The 16,478-nt window shown below is 45.2% G+C and overlaps 1 protein-coding gene across 3 annotated transcripts; it reads right to left on the reverse strand.

The window, feature by feature from the left end:
• Positions 1-1,054: 1,054 nt before the first annotated feature.
• Positions 1,055-9,033, reverse strand: TMEM100 (transmembrane protein 100). Of its 3 annotated transcripts, none has more exons than XM_033077095.1 (3): positions 8,881-9,033; positions 5,453-5,622; positions 1,055-2,274 (listed from the first exon to the last, which is right to left on the reverse strand). In XM_033077095.1, exon 3 carries the CDS (start codon positions 2,216-2,218, stop codon positions 1,814-1,816), a length of 405 nt encoding a protein of 134 aa, XP_032932986.1. In that variant the 5' UTR covers positions 2,219-2,274; positions 5,453-5,622; positions 8,881-9,033; the 3' UTR covers positions 1,055-1,813. The 3 variants fall into 3 exon arrangements, with proteins under 3 accessions (XP_032932986.1, XP_032932984.1, XP_032932985.1); XM_033077093.2 differs by having other exon boundaries at positions 1,055-2,279; XM_033077094.1 differs by lacking the exon at positions 8,881-9,033 and adding an exon at positions 7,584-7,603 and having other exon boundaries at positions 1,055-2,279.
• Positions 9,034-16,478: the final 7,445 nt, after the last annotated feature.

Raw genomic sequence — 16,478 nt, forward strand, 5'->3', positions numbered from 1 at the left:
AGTGCTAAAATGTGTTGTCAGCTTTCCTCTGATGCAAGTGATTTTATTATAGCGTCTGGTAACCACGGAGTGTGGCAACGCAAATACTGACCCCAAACATCCCCTCCTGCACATATAGCTCACTCTATTTAAAACACGAGGTGCAGCTTGCAAATCCAGGGATAAGTTATGGATGTAACAAGCTTAAACCATGGAGGGCAGAGGAAATGGTGGCAAGCCAGAATTGCTGGGTGGTTTCAGCAGGAGAAGGGTGGGGATCCAGGATGAGCTGCAGAAGGAAGCCCCTGCAGCGCCTCTTTGGAAGGTGGACTCTGCAGCAGCATCTCCAAAACTGTCCTGGCTGCCAGAGGCTCTGAGGGCAGAGAGAACACACAGGCCTGTCTCATCTTGGTAGCGGAAAGCAAAAATCTCACCCAGCCCTTTCGAGTCTGGAGAAAGTAAGGGGGAAATGAAAGAGAGGGAAAATAGAAAGAGGGCTCCATGCAGCCTCTCTGCCTTGTCATACACACCAGGGTGCAAACCTGTGACTCAGCTCAGCACCACTTGTCCTTCAAGGAGAAATCATGTTCTGGCTTGCTTCAATCTGGGACAAGCCCCCCAATAATCCATTAAGTGAGAAAAGCTGGAAGACCTCTACAACACAAGAGTTACAGAATCAACACCTCAGCCACAAGTGGGGGACACCTGGCACCTGCTTTTCATGAAGATTTGTAATCCCAAAGCTCAGTCAGCAAACACTACACATAGCTTTGCTTCCACAGGTTATTATTAATAGTTATGTCTCAAACTGCCTGGGACAGTGAGTGTCTGCAGGGCTGTCTGCTATGAATTTTCAATAACAGAGCTGTTAATCGAGCTGCAGAGGGCTGGGCTATCAAACCCAAGTCCACAGGCTGCAGAGGTTTTTGTAAGAGATCAGCAGTACATGTGATCACAGTTATTGTCACAGGGGTTGTTCTACAAAAATAGAAATATAATGCAGTCAGAGTTGAAGATACAAGCTATCTTGATTGCAATAAAGAAATATTTTCTAAAGGTCTAGCAGCACTGGATATTATTTTAATGAAATTTATTTTTTAGTTTTATAGCAAAATAATCAAAAGTGCTAAACCTGACCACTTTAATTTACAAAAAAGTCTCATATTTTTAGCTATGATCATACCTCATTATTTAGGTTAAACAACATAATTACACATTTTTACTGATTTCTATTCAATAGTGAAACAAAATCAATATTAGTTGGTTTAAAAAAGGGAGACAGTACCACAGATATTGAGAGGGGGAAGTTACATAAAATATAAGAATCAGCTTATTGAGCTATTTGCAATGTGTTCATACTGCTTTTTTTTTTTTTTGCTTTTTTTTTTTTTAAACTACAGTTTAAGTCTCAAATACTCTGGCCATAAGCCTGTAGTCACTTCAAATGCTATGACTTCTCCCTTGGTCAAATGTCAGTGTTTTAAGGAGACCTCTTGCACTTCAAGACAGTTCAAATTATTTTCTCAGTTCCCACAAGTTCCCTTTCCAACACGATCAGCATGTTGGAGAATGCACTTAGGATGGCTGCAGTTATGTGACACAGTTTTCTGTGAAGGAAAAATGAGTTTTCCTCTGTCTTGGAAAGAGTCACTACCAAGTCTGCAGTAAGAAATACATTGAGAGCACTTGCAGAGTTTTACAAGTATTTCTTAATCCATTCCATTTTCACTTCAGTTCGTTTCCACAGTTAAATTAAAATCTGCAATGTCTCCAATAAATATCCAAGTTGACTTACAAAGGTTCTGCCTTCTGTCCAGCCTTCTCTGGGCTGCCTTTAGCCAAACAAGGTTCTCTGGTTTGCCACCAGCGCCGTCTGGCTCTCCCTCCTCTTTGCCTTCTTCCTCTGCTGCCTGATCTTCCAGCACACAACGCTGGAAGCCAGCAGGACGAGTCCTGAGGACAAGAGGACCAGCCCAAAGACGGAGATGATGGATCCATGGGAGTTGAAGCTGTAGGCCACGGCAGTGACCACGACGCCGGCGATCAGGATGACCACGCCGAAGGGGACGGTGCAGCGGTAGCAGGAGAGCTCAGCTCCCCCCGTGGCTGCTGTCAGCTGGCACTCGCTGACCAGAGGGACTGTGGTTATCACACAGTCATTGTTGTTGCTCTTCTCTGTGCCTGCAGAGTCAGGGTGCTTCGGGGTGCCCAGGATCTCTTTGATAGGATCGTTTGTCATCTTGGTTGTCTTGGCTCGCCCGTCCTTAGGCTAGAGCAGGCTCTGCTGAGCACATGCTGCACTGGGGAGACAAGAGCATGAATTATCACCTATTATTTATAAGACAAATGGGGACACAGGAGTATCCCCTTGTGATCACAAACAACCAGGCATTCAGACCCCACAGGGATTTATGCACAAGATCAAGAGTGACACGACTGATTGTGAAGGATCTGGATCACTCCTTATAGTAGTCAACAATATGTTATGGAAATGCCAGAAAGAGCAGAGTCACAGACCAAGACACACACCAACAGTAAAGTGTTGTGGGCCAAATCCTACATTAAGTTACATCCTAAAGTCAATATTTCTGGGCATAATTTAGATTTCAATGGCATTACATTTTCTCACAAAGAGGTGAAGTTCACACACGGTTTTGATTTTTGTTCATACTTTTTCCACACAGTTTGTTTATACACCTACACACAATACATTACTCAGATTTTCTCCACTGCACATCACAATAGCATGGTCTAGCCCAGAAAAAACTAGGATGACCAGCGAACCTCTCTCAGTGCAAGTGCTACTAGGGAAAAATTCAAATGGTCATGAGAAGGTGTAGATGTGGGGGGAGTGGGGATGCAGATTCCTGCACTCAGCTCAGCTCAAGGCTGGTGAAACTCCAGTTACAGCAACATCAGTGCCAGACTGACAGCTTGCCATTCACACTGGCTTCATGCAAAAAGCAATGGGTCTCTTGTAAATCCATGAAATTATATCCATGGAATTACTGTGTGGGAGGGAGATTTACCATCATATTCACTCATCTCAGATACAGCAGGTTGTTTTTCTCCTGTCTCCAGACTGTAAACACACTCTCAGTCCTGACAGCATGCACAGTTTGAGTGCATCTGCACAGGAGGCAAATGCCTTTTGGCTCTGGGAACCCAGGGAATAATCAGAGTCCACCTGATCAGGGCAAGAGGAGCCCATGGCCCTCCAGCATTCCAGGCTGCCATGGCAGGGCTCAGCCTTGTCTCCAGGGCTCTGCTGATGTGGGCTCACTCTGGGCCTGCTGTGAGCTCTGCCAACCCCCAGGCTGTCACAGATGTGCTGTCCTGGACCCAGCTCAGTGCACCCCAACACAGGCTCCAGAGACTGGGACACTGGGGAGACACTGGGGATCCACTGGGGAACCATTGGGGAACCACTGGGGATCCACTGGGGATCCACCAGGGAACCATTGGGGAAACACTGGGGAACCATTGGGGATCCACTGGGGAACCATTGGGGAAACACTGGGGATCCACTGGGGATCCACCAGGGAACCATTGGGGATCCACTGGGGATCCACTGGGGAACCATTGGGGATCCACTGGGGATCCACTGGGGAGCCACTGGAGGATCACTGGGGATCCACTGGGAAGCCACTGTTTTTCCTGCTGTGAGCAGCTCCCAGGACTCCTCCACCACTCCAGCGTGGGCTGTGCCACTTTTGCTTTTGTGAGCAGCATGATAATGCAGCTCACAGAACAAGGAAGAGTGTTGGCAATGCAGTAATGCTTTTATCACTTTTATCACCTTCACATCTGTGAGTAGGAAGTTAATTGCCAGATACTTGTATTCTCCTTTTCCTTTCCCACCACTCCACCCTTGTTGCTAAGATATATTTGCACATTGTGGAGAGCCTTTGGTTTTATATCTCAGTACCTCCTATAACTGACTGTGGGTTTTCCAAGAAAGAGGATTTCACTCTTTTTAAAAAAACACAGGCACAAACAGGCTAAATGCTGGATATGGAGTGTTTGTATACAAAATCTTCTTGAACCCTTGAGAAGGAAAGCCCAGATCAGGTTTGCCAAAGCTTTTTTCTGCTGCTCTGGAGAAGAGTGCTCACTCCCTGTTGTACCTGCTGTGCAGAGCTGCCTGTGGCTCAGCCCTGCCAGAGCAGCCTGTCCCTGCTGAGAACACACAACACAGCCAAGCACTCACACTGACAGCCCAAGAGACAGCAGGCACACACTGAAACACTCTGATCATCAGGGAAAACTGTTTACTGTGGGGGTAACAGCACTGGAACCTAGTGAAGTTTTGGAGTGCCTACCCTCAGAGACAATCAAAAGCCATCTGCACAGTAGCTTTATTCTTTGGATCATAATGCATGATTAAATGCCTTTTAAATCAGACAGAAAGAGCCCAGGAAAGCCATGGCTTTGCTCTTGGGTGTCATTGATCTGTTCCCATGTGAACTGAGCCCAAGTTCTGTATTTTCAGTAATGACTGACACAGCAGAGACACTGGTGCCATTTTGTTGTTGCATTACTTACCCATAAAATGTTACAGAAGTTCAGTACAACGTAGCAATGTGGCCCCCAAATGTCACCTTTTTTTGATCTTACCATCCAATTAGTACAACATTTTATTATCAAATTTGAGGGAGAAAAAAAATTAACTATTTTGCACATAAAAGGTCTCTTGGCTCAAATACGCTGTAATAACTATTCAAAAATCCAAGTACTCCAACAGTCACTGAAATAGGGAAACTTCCAAATAACATGCAAAAGCCCATAATAGCATTATTATTCCGAAAAAAAACCCCCAACTTTTAATCAAAATGTATTTCCTCCTGTCTCTAAAGTCCTTGTCCCTCTGCTTCAGATACATCTTCAATGAGCATTAAAACCTCCTAGACCTCTTGTACAGAGATTTATGAAGAAAGGAGACATATTTATACAGTCAAACCTAATAGGAATAAAAAAAAAATAAATTCCAATCTCTAATAATTAAGTCATTGTCAAAATACCCACTGATTTCTGAGGAGCACAGTTTTTGTCTGGAATAGGATGTAAGAAGGCAGGCATTCATATAAAACAAATAAACAACCCTCTATTGAAATGCTATTAAATAAAATAAACAACAGAACCTATCTGAAGTGTGAGCAAAGGTATCCAGCCCTAGAAAAAAGGGCGCTGGATCCTCATTGCCAGCAAAGTCATTTTTGACTTAAGCCAACAGGTGATTTGGTTCAAATTTCAGGGTAAGAAATTTAGGCAAAGATACCCAGCAACACCAGCATCCTCTCTGATCACACCACAAGGACTATCTTAAGGAGCTACTTTGAGTTGGAGGAAGAATGTGCTTCTGTGGCAATCTGTGGCCAACCCTGGATAAAGGGGAGCGAAAAATTTTAGCCACTAATAAAGGTAAGTTTAGATTTATCAAAAAGACATGAAATCCATCAGCATGCATACCTACCAGATCCAGGAGAAACCCATGGTAACAGATCCTTGACTCAGAAAGCAGAGGGAGAGTTCTGAAGATGTCTTGTATGAAATTCAAGGCACAAGGAGCTGCTCGAGTCTTTGAAGTGCCAGATGTTGCTGGATGATGAACTGGAGGTGACAATATTCTAGCATGGAAGATTCCTACAAGAAAAGTTGTTGGATATTTATCAGCTTCTAAAGAATAAAAGTCATGAGTGTAAAGCTCCTGCTGTGGGTTGACTCCTGGTCCTAACCTAACCAAAGCAGGAGATGTTCTCCCTCTGGCTCTCCTGGTGGCTTCTGCCTCTTCTTGGAAGCAGCCACCCATTTCTGGTCCAATGTAATATTCTCATTTGATGATGTGACGTCTCAGTAGTGAGTATCACAACCTAGTCAAGTCCCTCAGAAAGAGCCAGGCAGGAAAAGGCAATTCACAAGAAATACTGCTGATAAAAATCTTATTTAACTTAATTTCTATTGTTCATTTCACCTGTATGAATAATGATTCAGAATATATGGGAGTTTTTTCTCTTCTATTTGTCCAATTTCTTTAAGCAAATCACTCCATCTCCCTGTTCCCAGATTTCCTAGCTGTGAACTGTGGCAACACACTTACCAGTAAAAAAACCTGTTAAATCTCTTCCACTATAAGAAAACCCAAGTAATATAATCCCAAAAGCTCTTCTCAGAATAAAAAAAAAGGCAGATTTACACAGTCCAAGAACTCTCTGTAATAAACACAAGTCCATTATATTTACTGTTGTTCATTTCTGTTACTGGATTTTTAAAACAAAGATTTGTAACTCCAAGAGGGACGAGGCAGACCCTGCAGCAGGGCAGTGATGACTGCAGAAAGCAGAGTGATGGAAATTGTTATCAACTGCAGAAACAGCTGTGAAATCACCAAGCAGCTGGGTAAAACTCATGAAGCAGCAGAGATTTATGTTGCTAATCTTATTTGACAATCCCTTTCTAGAAGTGCATGATCATGGAAGTTCATTTCAGCACAGAAGCAGGAGTCCTAAGAGGGGATGAGAGTAAATTCATGAGGGTAAGTTTGTATAATGATAAACTTCAAGGGTTTTTCTGTTTTTAAGTTATTTAGACCCTGCTAACACCTCACAGACACAAATATTTGCATGCACAAACTGCTGCTGTTCTCCAGAAGATCCTTGGAATAAGCCTGTGACATTGCCAAAGTATATTTAGCTGATTATTGAAGTTAGCTAATAATAAGGAAGTCTACTTGCTTATCTCCTTGACTATATTCTTTTCCACAAGAGTTAGCAATTAGTTCAACTTTTTGAAAAGTTTGGAGGGAAATGCAGGGGAAAAAATCCTGACTTCAGATAAATAACCTAGATTTCATTAAAACAAACACAGACCTCTGAAATGTGTTCTCAGTCAACTTCACTTGGATTTCAGCAAGGTTACATTTGTTTGAAAGCTCTTCCCAGCACAACTGTGCCCCCTAAGCCACTCTGCCAGCATCTTGCTTGGAAAAGATTAATTGCTCTGTCAGTTATTTATTTGTATTTATCCCTGGCTGCACACAGTTTAGGTATTTTTATTTTAAATCAACGTCTTCATCAAAAATTCTGGCAGAGCAACTTTGTAGAGGTGGAATTTCTTCCCTTCTCCTTCCCTCCCTCGCTACAAAACTGAGAAGCAGAAACACATGAAATCTGTACATGAAGCTTCCAGCATTTTAACTCGGAATCATTTCAATGTGGTGCTCTCTCAGGAGGCTTCCCACATATGGAATATCTCTGTGCAAGGGCAAAGAGCCACTACAGCCCTTTCCTCTTTTCACGTTTTACTCACAACCAGTGGGACACATTTGAGTTTTCCACTTTCAAGCTCTGGATTCTCTCTATTTTACACAATATTTCAGGCACCCTTTTTTGCTTAGGTAAAATCCCAAAAAATCATAATGCTCACACTTTCACACTATGGCTATGCATTAAAGTGACTATGGAAAATACCCTAAGGAGTCCTCCTGTCCCGAGAGGAGAGCCTGAGTTCATTCAGAATTCAACCGACTATAGTAATCCTCAACACAATCCCGCAGCTCTGCCCCAGGTGAACACTGCTGGAAATACAAAACCAGAATTTGTACTTACAAGATTTACCATGCCCTGAGCTACAGAGGCAGGAGAAGAACACATTGCCTCCATACCAGCTGCCTCAGGATGCAGTAAGTTTCTCTCACCAAGTTTTTAAGTAAAATCAAGAACAGATTTAAACTCCCGCACCTTTTTCGTTTTCCCGACATTAGCCGGGCTGTAGGATGGGAGCCAACCCAGCCCCTCCACGAGCCAACTCCGTTATGTGCCAACTGCAAAACTTCCAAACGCGACCGCTACACTCCACAAACACACCTGGGCTAAAACTCTCCTTGCCACGCCTGTCCCCGAGCAGCTCTGCAGGAGAGCAGAGAAGGGAAAGCCTTGCACAGCCCTTCGGTACCGGAGAGCAGAGAGGGGAAAGCCTTGTACACCTCCGGTACCGGGGAGCAGAGAGGGGAAAGCCTTGCACACCTCCGGTACCGGAGAGCAGAGAGGGGAAAGCCTTGCACACCTCCGGTACCGGAGAGCAGAGAGGGGAAAGCCTTGCACACCTCCGGTACCGGGGAGCAGAGAGGGGAAAGCCTTGTACACCTCCGGTACCGGAGAGCAGAGAGGGGAAAGCCTTGTACAGCCCTCCGGTACCGGGGAGCAGAGAGGGGAAAGCCTTGTACACCTCCGGTACCGGGGAGCAGAGAGGGGAAAGCCTTGCACAGCCCTCCGGTACCGGAGAGCAGACAAGGGAAAGCCTTGTACAGCCCCTCCGGTACCGGGGAGCAGAGAGGGGAAAGCCTTGCACAGCCCTCCGGTACCGGGGAGCAGAGAGGGGAAAGCCTTGTACACCTCCGGTACCGGAGAGCAGAGAGGGGAAAGCCTTGTGCACCCCCGGTACCGGGGAGCAGAGAGGGAAAAGCCTTGTGCACCTTCGGTACCGGGGAGCAGAGAGGGAAAAGCCTTGCACAGCCCTCCGGTACCGGAGAGCAGAGAGGGGAAAGCCTTGCACAGCTCCGGTACCGGAGAGCGCTCCGCGGGACACCCGACCTGCCCTGGGGGAGCGACTCCGGCGATTGCTGTGAGCGGGGAGAGAGATCCCTGTGCCGGGCAGGAGGGAGCAGCGATCCCCGGTGTGCCGAGCAGCCCCGGGGAGCTGGGCACCGGGCACCGGGCACCGGGAGCCGGAGCTCTGCAGGCACCGGGATCCGGCGGAGGCGCGGCCGCGGGGCGTGCGGCACCGGGGCTGCCAGCGAGCGGAGCCGTGCCGAGCTGAGCCGTGCTAGTCCATGCCACAGCATGGGCTAGTGTGAGGTAGCGAGCCGTGCCTAGCGAAGCCGAGCCGAGCCGAGCCGTGCCTTACCTCCCGGCCGCCGGGCGGGACTGCGGCGGCCACCAGCCCGCAGCCAGCATAAGAGGGGATGCAGCTCGCCCGCACAAGGGACTGTAAACAAAGTTCTCGGTGAGAGCGAAACAATTAAGGGACCGGAGCAAATTCAGCGGCGGGCGGGGCGGCGGCGGGACGGTCCCGCTGGGCGGGGGGGCCGGGGAGGGTGTCCGGGACTGCCGGGCTGGGCTGGGCTGGGCTGGCCACGGGGCCGGGCTCTGCCTCCGCCCCGCACTGCCGCAGCCCGGCAAGGGACACTGCCACAGCCCGGCAAGGGACACTGCCCACTGCCCACTGCCACAGCCCGGCAAGGGACACTGCCCACTGCCCACTGCCACAGCCCGGCAAGGGACACTGCCCACTGACCACTGCCACAGCCCGGCAAGGGACACTGCCCACTGCCCACAGCCCGGCAAGGGACACTGCCACAGCCCGGCAAGGGACACTGCCCACTGACCACTGCCACAGCCCGGCAAGGGACACTGCCCACTGACCACTGCCACAGCCCGGCAAGGGACACTGCCACAGCCCGGCAAGGGACACTGCCCACTGACCACTGCCACAGCCCGGCAAGGGACACTGCCCACTGACCACTGCCACAGCCCGGCAAGGGACACTGCCACAGCCCGGCAAGGGACACTGCCCACAGCCCACAGCCCGGCAAGGGACACTGCCCACTGTCCGGCACAGGGATGCGCACGGCGGGGACAGCAAGAGGGGAGGCTCCGCATCGCATCCTGCCCACGGCAGTCACACACACGGGGTGGGGGCACGTCCGCAGCCCCCTCTGCCCTGCTACTGCCGCCTCTGCCCTGCTACAGCCCCTTTTGCGTCAGGCGTGCTGGGGTCATTGAAATCACAGTCCCTGTCAAAATCCAGATGAACCCCTAGCTCAACTGCTCAGATATTAAAAGAGGAACATAGCTTCAGTTGGCATTCTTAGAGGATAAAGTTTTATAAATCATTTAGAAATATTTTAACTGGCTTTTCTAAGCTTTAATTGCACATTTCTGCAGCACATCAAATACTACAGGGGTTTGGAGTGGATGGGTGTGGGTGTGTGTTAATTTTTTAACATGATTTCTGTTATTTCAGACAAAAAGCAGACAAATTATGCTTTTAAGTCTTGTAAAAGGACATGTTTGAATTTTGTGGTTAAGCTCACCCAAAGTTTATATTTAAAAGACACAATTTTATCAATGATTGATAAAAGAGCAGTGCACCAGATGTATTTAATCAGCCACTCTGTCTCCGAAAGCATGCATGTACTTTTGCCTCCCTTTCCAGGGTGAAATCCTGGCCTTACAGAAATTAATGGCAAAACTTCCATCAGCTCCACAGGGGCCAGGATTTCATCCTGTGCATCATTAAGAACTGCCCAGTGATGGACACCCTGCCAAGGGTTCATCTCCTCCAGACCAATCAGCCAGGTTCTGAAAAAGCTCCACAGCTTTATGCAAGAAACTGTCAATTTTTCCCCCCCACTCGCTGGTGCTCCCATCAAATACATCAGCATTTGAGCAAAAATGACAAACAAACTGGATCAGAGGGGAATTTCATTAGGCAGGATCTCTTGGACATTGTCTGGTCCTTCCCAAGGCAGGCAGCTGTGTCTGTAATATCTTTATTAGACTTGACAAGTTCCATCTCAAAAAAATCAGGTTTCCTACTCCTCCTGTTGGAGACTACAAGCCTTATTCTGTTGATATCTAGGAACCTTGTTTTTAGCTGCATGGATTCATAACAATTACACATGGACGAGTAACTATTTGGCTGAAGCAGCTATTCTTTCTTTTGGCAATTAACCCTCTAATGCCCTAAGAGGGGAAATTAAACTCTCTCAGGTTTATTTTCAATCATTGTTTTCAATGTCTTACCAGCTTCTTCCATGGAAGTGCAAGCATTTTCCTGGACTACTAGAAATACTAACATTTCATCATTTTCTTCTGATTGTTCAGGATGTCTGGCTTTTTCTCCAGTATCAGTTTCATTTTTCACTTTATATCAGAAATTCTTGCTGTTAGCACATGTGTGCATGACCTAAACTTCACCCCATTCCTATTACATCAGTTCCTCTCTAGTCCTTCCAGTCTAGTGTTTGGTCCTCCTATGTTGACAGAGAACCTCCCTCCCAGGCTTACACCATCCACAGCTCCACATTCTTATTTTTCCATGCCAACTTCATTGCTGAATTACATAAAATACTGAAAGTTTTACATAAGATATCTCATGAAACTGACTTTTCAGGAGCTATTCTAATACACATAAACAGTCACCAAAGCTGGGCTTAAAATTCATGTTTCTATACAAATAAATGCTCTAACAACAGGCTAAAAGAAGTCACTCTCCTAGACCTCATCCAATTCTTATTTCTTGCTGTGAAGCATAAAAGCTGCAATGAAAAGTGATGGGAATGACATCTTCTTGCTGTGAAGCACAAAAGCTGCAATGAGAAGTGATGGGAATGACATCTCTAGTGCTGAGAGATCAGTGGGCTCTCCCCTACAAGGATGGGTTTGTAGCACTTGGGCAATGAAGGGTTTAAAACACCTTGGACACCATCCCTCTGGCCTTTTAAAAAAAGGGATGACTGATTACTTCTGCTTTTTCAGGTCCTGCTGTGCTCTGACCACAGCTCTCCGAGGATGTAGAAAAGAAGGAGCAGACACACCCGGAGCAGCACGTTCAGCACCTGTAGAAATTCAGTGCAGACAGCTGAGGAAACTTCAGGGCTGAGCAACAGCTGCAGTGAGGGGTTACAGGTTCACAGCTTCGGACTGCCAGGCTTCAGTGATGCATAGCTCCCCTTTAGGACTTGCCCTGGATGACAAAACCTCCTCCCTGGGGTCTAAACACAGCTGCTTAGAGGGAAGTGCAGCCCCAAAGCTGGGCTGATAAGCAAGAGGCGTGTGTGATTCTGGAACCCACGGCGCCTACTGAGAGAGCAGTTTGCTCCTAAATTGAGCAATAACTGTTGCTCTGCCGACTGAAACGCACTTGCAATACCTCATGGCTTCCTTTGAGTTTCTAACAGTCTCCTGGGCCTTAGCACAGCAAACAGTGACTCACTAATCTGGCAAAGTACAGCCATTGTAGGCTCCCTATTCAATTAGGTTTTCTTGCCTTTTCCTTAACCCTCCATTGACTTTTCCTTTTATTTTATCCCCAAGCCCACACACGGACACAACACGTCAGTTTACTGCACTTTGTGAAATTTGCAGAAAGCACCCTTTCAATGTGTTTAATATGTTATAAATTTTCCTTACCATGCCATGCAGTGTATGTGTTTTGTGATGAGGAATGGAGTCCAAAAGGAGCCCAAAGCCAGTCAAGCCAGAGAAGCAAACAATTTCACATAAATGCTGTAGCTCCCCTCTCATTAACACAGTTTACAGCCCAGTTGGTTGACAGCCATGCAAACCTGCCACTCTGTGGGCAGTCAGGCTCATGAAATGGATGTGCTTATAACGACTGTGAGAAACCTCTTTGGGGGCTGAGAATATGGAAAGGAATTTTCTTTGAACTCCATTAGATCCTACCAGTACTTTGGTCAACATCAGTTATCCTGCTGTGCATGTGAACTTTGTTATTGCCTTCCTTGACTTTCACTTAATCTTCCTGCAGTGCTGAAGAAGACAGGATATCTGGAACTGAAAACAATTATTCTTATCTCCTACTGCTTTCATAATTACATGAAATTCCCATTTGAAGAGCTGCATTCCTTCTGTGGACATGTGCTTTTAATTAGCAGAAGGATGCATCACACCACAAGAAGCCAATTCCTCAACCTTGCATAAGTTGCTTACAGAATCTCTGAATCTTTGGCCACCGTGGCAGCTTTCTGGCCAAGCTGGGGGAAGCCTGGGAACAAACTCCAGTCACAGTAATTTCACCATAACCAGGACTTTTGTTAGAGACTATTACAGTAGGATGCAGCAGATTCAGATGAGATTTACCTTCAAAATAGGAATGATGTATTTTCTTGGTTTTTCACCTGCACTGGGCAACCCAAAGAATTTGCAGGGCTCAGAGACATGAAGGGAAATGCAGACAAAAAGCTGGAAAAGTGACTTGTCCAAGCTAATGGATAGTGTCAAAGAGACATTTTAATTTCATTTGCTTCCCTTCTCAGTGGGTAGGGTATAAAGAGCATACACTGCTCCCTCTGCCAATGGTCTGTCTAATAAACATGGAGCATTTCAGCCAGGTGTTATTGACTCTCCAACAGTAGAAAGAAAATGATGAGTTTTAAACTAAGCCATTGGCTGAATTACTTCCTGTCTGATGAGTCTTTCTTTGTCCTACTTCTCTACAATCCTTACAGCTAAATTTGTACACAAGATCTATCTAAAATACTGCACAAGGTTAAAATACACAGCTTTTCTCCCACATAATAGATGGCTTCTGTGAAATTCATTGTAAATCAGGAATCTGATCTAAAGGGTAGTTAAAAAAATAAATTATTGTGGTAAGACCAGTTCTTACTGTTCCCACAAAAGACAGCTTTTCATATATATCATCTACTCTAGCATCAGCTGCTAAAGGAAATGTTCAGAAATATTCCTACATCCATGTAAACAAGTTAAGAAAGTAGAGGGTGTGGTTGTGATAACCATTTACCAAACCAAGCCAAGATCTAAAGGCTGTCTCAGCTTTTGATTGAGGCATTTTGGGTCATGCAGGTAGTGGTGAAATCCCTTCTTTCCTACAGTGAAGTTTAAAATTACCCCTCTTTCCTAGGGGCCAGGTAGAAGGATTGCACCCCTTTATCTCCAGTTTATTTCCACTGGGAGTGTGCTACTTCCAGAAAAACTGTAGCTAAAAGACGTAAATCAAAAGTAAACATGGCAAAATGAAACAGACGGGTTCTGACACCAGGAGTCCAGCATCATAAACTATGTACCAAAGGTAGAGAATACTTAGTATCAGAAGGCAGAAAAACAGCAGAACTCCAGCTACTCTGAATCCTCTCCTGTTTGGGTAAACTCTGTTGCAACTAGATACTCGTTACAGTAACATGGTTTGTGGTTAAATTCAGCTTTGTGAAGAAGGCAACTATAAACAGTATTTAATGCCCACCTGACAGTTAGTTCTTTGCAAAAATCACCCTAGGTGACCCTTCCTGCCTAAATAGTTAGGAATATAAATATATTTTATATATAAAATATGTAAAGGTTTTGATATAGCAGACAGGCTATATTTTCTGTGTATTCTAAAAATGTTGGAAAAACAGATTTCCCTTTGACTCATACAAGAGAGGAGAATATAGACTGCCTTACACATGCAGGGCTGTGATGGGAGATGCTGTTTTTATTTCTCAACTTTTTGGATGAAGAAGCTTCTTGCAAACTGCAAAAGTCATGGAACAATTTGTGAGAAAGGCTTTTACATGATGTAGTCAATAAAGCAACAGCAGCAGAAGCTTATAATTGCTTTGGCTGTGTATACTAGAAATAAAAATGTACATATTGTAGAAATGGTAGGTCAAGACTGTTCAGCAGTTTTGCAACGTTTTTGGAACGCACTGAGTAAAATAGAATTACAATAGTTTATAAATGTCTGCACAGCAGTTGAATCCATCAAAATTCCACATCTTTAGTTCATCTTCAAGAATTTCTCAAAGTGCACCAGTGCCACACAGAGACAGACAGAGGAAAACACAATATAGCTGGGAACAGTCTCCCACATATGGATGCCCATATCCAAAACAAACACTGAAAATCACCTGGGGCCTGGAAACATCAATGTAATATTTATTACTGGTTTCACTTCTGGCCACATACAATTTTCTGATGCAGGAATTGTCCAGTTTCCTGGTTTTCTGCCACAGAATTCATTGGATTACCAGTGACAGTGATTTCAGTGACAGAAGGGTTAGGTGTTAGGTGGGAATTCATGCAGATTATTCCCCTTCTAAAAAACAGGTGGAAGATTCAGGTATGTTATTGCCACTGATAGCCCAAATCAGCAAGTTGCTTTGAGGTATATTTCCCACTCAGAGCAGCAGCAGCTGAAAGGAATCATAAAATCACAGAATGGTTTGGATTGGAAGGATCCTTAAAGACCATCCCATCTCATTCCAATCCTCTGCCATGGGCAGGGACACCTTCCACTAGACCAGATGCTCAGAGCCCAGTTCAACCTGTCCTTAAACACCAGTATGGATAAAAGCTGAACCCTCCCACACCAGAAATCTGGCTGAAACCAGGTATCCAACTGCTACACTATAGGGTAACTAACCTGAAGCCTGAGATCCACTGTGACTCAAGTCATGGGTCCTTTTGAAACTCCCCCTCACTGCCCCAGAATAGTAACCTTCTGTTTTCACTCAGATGTTATTCAGGTCCCTGATTCCTGTGTGGGACTGGATTTTGCTGGATCCAGGCTGCCTTTGGGTTCTTGTTCCCAGACCCAGCTGCCCCAGTGCTGTTGCTGTCCCACAGTGTTGGGGCAGAGCAGTAGAAAATCAATTCTGAATTCATCCCAGCCCACAGCCACTACCCAGCAGGGAAGATTCTAAAGGACTTGGGTTCAAACTTCAGATGCTATCCCTAAGCTAAAGGCAATACATGGAAATACAAGTGATAAATAGTAACACTTGCATAAACACACACGAAAACAGAAAATAAACTCTAAGAACAACTTGTGCTTTCTTAGTAATCACCACTCCTTATTTACCAAGAAAAAAGGTCACACAGCAATGTCTTTTTTGAAAGCTTTTGTCCCTAGAGTGGCCTTGTGAGATAAATCCATTAAAGTACAGGGAAAGAGGGAGTGGTCAGGCAGCTGAAGCCAATTTACTGATGCCATGTAGACAATCACATAATCCAAAACATTGACCCTAAAATAATAGCCAACATGGAGCTGTGATCACTTCAGTCCTTTTGCATAAACAAGGAGACCATGTAATCTCACAGGCATGTGTCCTTGCTGCATGTTTAAAAATCAGTTCTTGACTCACCACTCCTCCTTTTTCATACTGGGTCAAAGTCACCTTTGTGCAAACAAGAGCCACAAGCTCTTTCAGTTTCACTGAGCCCTAATTCAGTGAAAGAATGGGACTTAAAAGTGAGACAGCAATCTGATAAAATCTTTGCAAAAATAAAGAAATATTTCTGCAAAAAAACCCTAAATTAGTCTCACCTCCAGGCCATTGCCTCATATTCCATTTTAAAGACCAGTTCCTCAGCTGGGTGGGCAGCACTGCTTCACTCAAGGAAACTTAGCCAAGAAATTACTCATAGAGGATCAGCCATAAGAAATGTATTGCCTTGATATTTGGAGAACCAACTGGGTTGAGAGCATGCTATTTTAAATAATGTTAAAAGAAAGAACAAAAGTAGCCCAAAATATTTATACCTATTGTATAAATATTAGTAATAGTAATGATGATGATAATAATACACTCAAGATTACTACCAAAAAAAAAAAAAAAAAAAGCACCAACAAAAACAAAAAACCACCAAAACCCTGAAATGTTTGCCTAGCAGTCTCAGTGGGGAGGTGAGAGCTGGTAAGATATGAGCAGATATTTATTATCATTACTGACATTATTTTATGAAGATGGTAAAGGT

Source organism: Catharus ustulatus, chromosome 20 (genome assembly GCF_009819885.2).
Source record: "Catharus ustulatus isolate bCatUst1 chromosome 20, bCatUst1.pri.v2, whole genome shotgun sequence".
In the NCBI taxonomy this organism is placed as follows: Eukaryota; Metazoa; Chordata; class Aves; order Passeriformes; family Turdidae; genus Catharus; species Catharus ustulatus.

Excerpts from the sequence above, each read along its gene's own strand:
- TMEM100 (XM_033077095.1), bottom strand. The coding sequence starts at position 2,218 with ATGACAAACGATCCTATCAAAGAGATCCTGGGCACCCCGAAGCACCCT.